Source organism: Monoraphidium neglectum (genome assembly GCF_000611645.1).
Source record: "Monoraphidium neglectum strain SAG 48.87 unplaced genomic scaffold scaffold00613, whole genome shotgun sequence".
Classification (NCBI taxonomy): Eukaryota; Viridiplantae; Chlorophyta; class Chlorophyceae; order Sphaeropleales; family Selenastraceae; genus Monoraphidium; species Monoraphidium neglectum.
The window spans coordinates 9,781-14,166 of record NW_014013015.1 but is presented as its reverse complement, the minus strand read 5'-3'; the positions used below and the strand labels follow the sequence as shown (position 1 = coordinate 14,166).

At 66.2% G+C, this 4,386-nt stretch overlaps 2 protein-coding genes across 2 annotated transcripts in view; both read left to right on the top strand.

The window, feature by feature from the left end:
- Positions 1-382: 382 nt before the first annotated feature.
- Positions 383-1,932, top strand: MNEG_4421 (tyrosine-specific transport protein; the record flags this gene model as incomplete). The annotated part of the gene is made up of 3 exons (XM_014047104.1): positions 383-389; positions 1,132-1,390; positions 1,584-1,932. The coding sequence occupies 3 exons, from the start codon at positions 383-385 to the stop codon at positions 1,930-1,932; spliced, it is 615 nt and encodes a 204-aa protein (XP_013902558.1).
- A 637-nt stretch (positions 1,933-2,569) lies between these two features.
- MNEG_4420 (hypothetical protein) overlaps positions 2,570-4,386 on the top strand; it is a gene marked incomplete at both ends in the record, with an annotated part of 7,492 nt that continues 5,675 nt past the window's right edge. The window contains 2 exons of the mRNA XM_014047103.1: positions 2,570-3,041; positions 3,228-3,424. Of these exons, the coding sequence (XP_013902557.1) occupies positions 2,570-3,041; positions 3,228-3,424 (669 nt within the window). The remainder of the gene's footprint in view (positions 3,042-3,227; positions 3,425-4,386) is intronic.

Genomic DNA, 4,386 nt, shown 5'->3' with positions numbered 1-4,386 from the left:
CAAGAGTCAATTGTTGAAGCGGTTTTGGCTATGCTAATCTGAAGGCCAATCTGAAAATCCTGGGACCATGCCGTTTGAATCAGATTGTCACCGTCCATGATCACTCTGGCTGTTGCAACTTCCCTTGGCAGCTCGCACCCCTAGCTACAACAGAATGGCTGATCAACACACCATGGATACTTGCTACTGGTTCACTGGTTCTTCTTTTTCTTCTGGGCTGTTCCATTCCTGGGTGTCATGGCGGGTTGGCAATGTTCGGCACACCTGAAGGCACACGGTCTACGTGCGCGACCCTGTGACATGTGACCAGGCATTCTTTTTGTGCCGCGAAATTCAGCTTATAGCTGCATGCTCAAGGAAGTGAGGCGCGCATCTGAGTTGAATGGCCGGTGCGAAGGGAGCACAGGCCGGGGGAGGGCAGGGAAGGCTGGGGGGCAGCTGACCAGCTCGAGCTGATGAGCCCTTCACCAGCAGGAACGTCATACAGTAACGACGAACCCCGCTGCTGGCCACTTGCGTGCACCGGTACAATCCTCGATCGCTTGCCTATTCTCAATAGTATCGTACTGTGTGCAACGCTCCGTGCCTTCGCTGATATTGTCCTGATACGATCTGGCATTGTCTCGATTCAGATGGCTCCATTCGCCCTTTCTAAGCCGCCTGCAGCCGCAGCTGCCAATAAGCCACGGCTGGAACCCAGCTGCGCTGCCTGTTTGCGGCAGCGGCGCCACTGGCGCCACAAGGGGAGGGGCACCGGCAGGCTCGGCACTTGGCAGCCGCACGCGACAGCACGGCCAGCCACCAGGGAAAAAGAGGAGGCTGGATCGGTCCTTGGCGCAGCACTCCTAGTAGCCGGCACAGCAGTCGGCGCAGGTGGGCCAGGGGCCCGGCCTCTGCACCTTTGCGGGAGGACATTTTCACACACGCACTGCAAACGCACTGCACACGCACAGACACGTGCACAATCCGCAAGCGGGAACGCACGTGCGCAAGCGGGAACCGCACGCGCGCACCAAAACATGCACGCCCGTTGACTCCTCACGACGCCCACCGCCCCCCCACCCCCCCGGCCTCTCGACCCCCACTCTTTCCCTGGCGCCACTCCCGCCGCCGCCCGCCCCCGCTCAACAGGCGTCCTGGCGCTGCCCGCAGTCACCCAGGAGTCCGGCTTCCTCGCATCTGCGGCGGCGCTGGCCGGCGGCAGCGCGTACAGCGTCGCCATCGGGCTGCTGCTGGCAGAGCTCTATGTCAATTCGACCGCGGCGGCGCGGCAGGGGACGCCTGATGGCGGCGGCGGCGTCGAGGATAGCGGCGGCGGTGGTCAGGGCAGCGGCGGCGGCGTTGAGGAGGGCAGCAGCGGAAGCGCGGTCTTTGCAGAGATTGCGAGGAGGTGGGCGGGGGCCGTGAGGGGCTAGGCTCAGCTGGCGCTCTTTGGCCTGCGCGCCGCGCTCGATGTACGACGCCGCGCTTCCTGCGCCTCGCCGCCCCTGCCCCTCCGCCTCCCCCCACCCGCGACGCCACGCGCGCGACCTGCCCACCGCCTGCACCCCCGCGGCCCCGCCCCGGTGCGACCCGCGGCGCAGCACGCTGGGCGAGCGCGGCGTGGCGCTGGGCGCGGGCGCCTACCTCTTCCTGCACGTCGCCCTGCTGGTCGCTTACATATCAAAGTCCGCCGAGGTCGTCTCGGCCGCCACCGGCCTGGGGACCCTCCCGTCCGCCGCGCTGTTCGTCGCGGCCTTTGGCGGCCTGTGCTACTGCTCCAGCTCAGCGCTGCTGGACCGCGTGAACGGCCTGCTGGTGGTGCTGATCCTAGGCTCGTTTTTTGGGCTGCTGGCGTCCGCCGCGCCGCTGGTGGAGCCCGCACAGCTGCTGCGCGCGGACTGGGGCGCGGTGCCGGCGACACTGCCGGTCATAGCGCTCGCATTCGTGTGAGCGCGGGTTGCGGCGGCTAGGGAGACAGGCGAGGGGGGCTGGGGCAGGATGCGGGGTTCCGGCGGGCGACAAAGGGCACTGGCAGGCAAAGCTACTGCAGGAGTAGTGCGTGCACCGCTGCACGGGCTCGACCCAGCCGCCGCCGGTCAGCACCCTGGTTACGCCGGCTTGCGGCGAGAAACGTGCCGTGTGCCGTTGGCACCGCGCAACCCCTACACTCCCTGCATTGCCCGCACTACGCACACCCCTCTGCAAACCCTGTACCTCTGCACCCCCTCAGCTCCTGCACCCACCGCATCCCCCTCACCGCCCGCAACCTCTGCACCCCCCGTACCAACCCTTCCGCAGCTACCACAACGTCGTCCCCGTGATCTGCGCATCCCTCCAGGGGGACGCCACCAGAATACGTACAGCCATCATCGGCGGCGTGTCGGTGGGCTTTGGAGGGGGCAGCGACCCGGGCCGGGCGCTGCTAGCTGGCAGGTGTTGCATGCACCCAGCGTGTTGAGTTTGCTCCATCTGAAATAGAGGTGGCCGGGATGGGTCATGCGTGTAACGTGCACCGCGGGACGAGGCGTTGCTCGTGTGGCTGAATCGCGCCTGCCGGCCGGCGACCCTTGCGCAGCTGCCCCTGGTCATGTTCATATTGTGGGACGGCGCCATCCTGGGAAGCCTGGAGTCACTCGGCAGCAGCAGCGGCGGCAGCAGCAGCAGCGGGAGCGAGCTCGCCGCTCCGGCGGCTTTCCAAGCAGCAGGCGGTCCAGCCGGCGCCGTCGCGCCGTCGCTGCAGGGTCAGGAGGCAGCGGCACCAGCAGCCCAGCAGCAGCCGCTGCAGCCGCAGCAGCGGCCGCGGCAGCCGCGCGTGGAGGACCCCCTCGCCGCGCTGTCCGCCTCGTCCCCGGCCGTTGGAGCCGAGATCAGCGCCTTCTCGTTCCTGGCGGTCGCCACTTCTTTCATTGGGTTCGTCCTGGGGCTCACGGACTTTGTGGCCGGCGCGCTGGCGCTGCCCAGCCGGCAGGCGCCGGCGCCGTACCTGGTCGCGCTGCTGCCGCCGCTGGTGCTGGCGGTGTCGTTCCCGGGGATATTCCTGACGGCCATCGACACGGCCGGTGAGGGGTGGCTTTGGGCATGACACCCAAACACAGATCCAAAGCGCCGCTCAGCATTCACGTGCTGCCACAGCAGGTTGGAAGCTTGAGGATCCGGCAGAGCACAAGGGGCCCCAACCCCCGACAAGGTGTGGTGCCGCTTCCCCTGCCCCGACGCCCTCGCCGCCGGCGCCACGCGCGACGCAGGTACATATGGCGTGCTGACCCTCTTCGGCATCCTGCCCTGCGCCATGGCTTGGTCCGCGCGGTATGGCAGCGGCGCCGGCGACAGCGGCAGCGGCAGCAGCAGCAGCAGCAGCAAGAGCGGCGGCAGCGAAAGCAGCGGGGGCAGCGGGGGAGCCTTGCGCGGAGAGGTTGTTGAGCTGGTGCCGGGCGGCAAGCCCGTGCTCGTGCTGCTGGCTGGCGGGGCAGCTGCGATCATATTGAAAGAGTCTGCGGAGGCAGTCGCACGCCTGGTGTAACCCTCAGCGATTTGCGGGCACGCTTTTGAGGGTTCAATCCCGGCAAAGTTTGCCGGGTGCCATGGAGACAAGGGGGGTGGTTAAAGGGCTACAACACATGGGAACAGCTGTGTCCGGCAGGGGAGCAGCATCCGGCTGTGCCCTGCAGGGACGCAGCATCCGGTCTCGCACAGCCTCGATGTGCCATGAGCGTCAACAAGACCCAACCAAGCTGCAGGGTGACAATGCCACACCACCCCGGACGCCTGTGTGCACGACAAGGCGTGCTTTGTTAGCCGCGGCTCGGTTGCAGCGTGGCTTCGACTTAGCGTAACAGGCTGCGACAAAGCCAGCCCGCAGGCACAGCGCCCTGGCCAGCAGCTGCGCAGGCGCGCCATAGCTGTGCAATAACGCATGTAGACTGGGCACGGCACCTCTGATTTTAAGCACAGGCTGGTGCAGCCCAAGCCACTGGGCAGTGCGGCACTTCCTTGCGCGGTGCCCGCCCGTGCACCCACTAAGAGGACGGGTCCATGACGACGCTGGAGCCGCGCAGGTGCAGCGGCGCCGTGAGCAACGCGCGGTGCGGCGCCTGGACACGGCCCTAGGTGCACACGGCCTGGAGCAGCTTAGGGCAGGCATGCAGCCCAGGCTGAATGACTGCAGGAGTACACACCCGCAGTTGATAGTGCACATGAGCACACTCAAAGCAGAGCGCTGCAGAGCAGCTGCAAATGGCGGCACACACCAAGACAAGGCAATGCTCCCAAGCAAAGCGTGTGCCCCGGCGCAAGCAAGCATGCAAGTCAGCACACGAGACAGCGCTGCATCACATACATACGGTGCAATCTTCGACCCAGTTTGTGCTTGGTGTATTGCTTCTCTCTGTTCTCACCTTGTGTTGG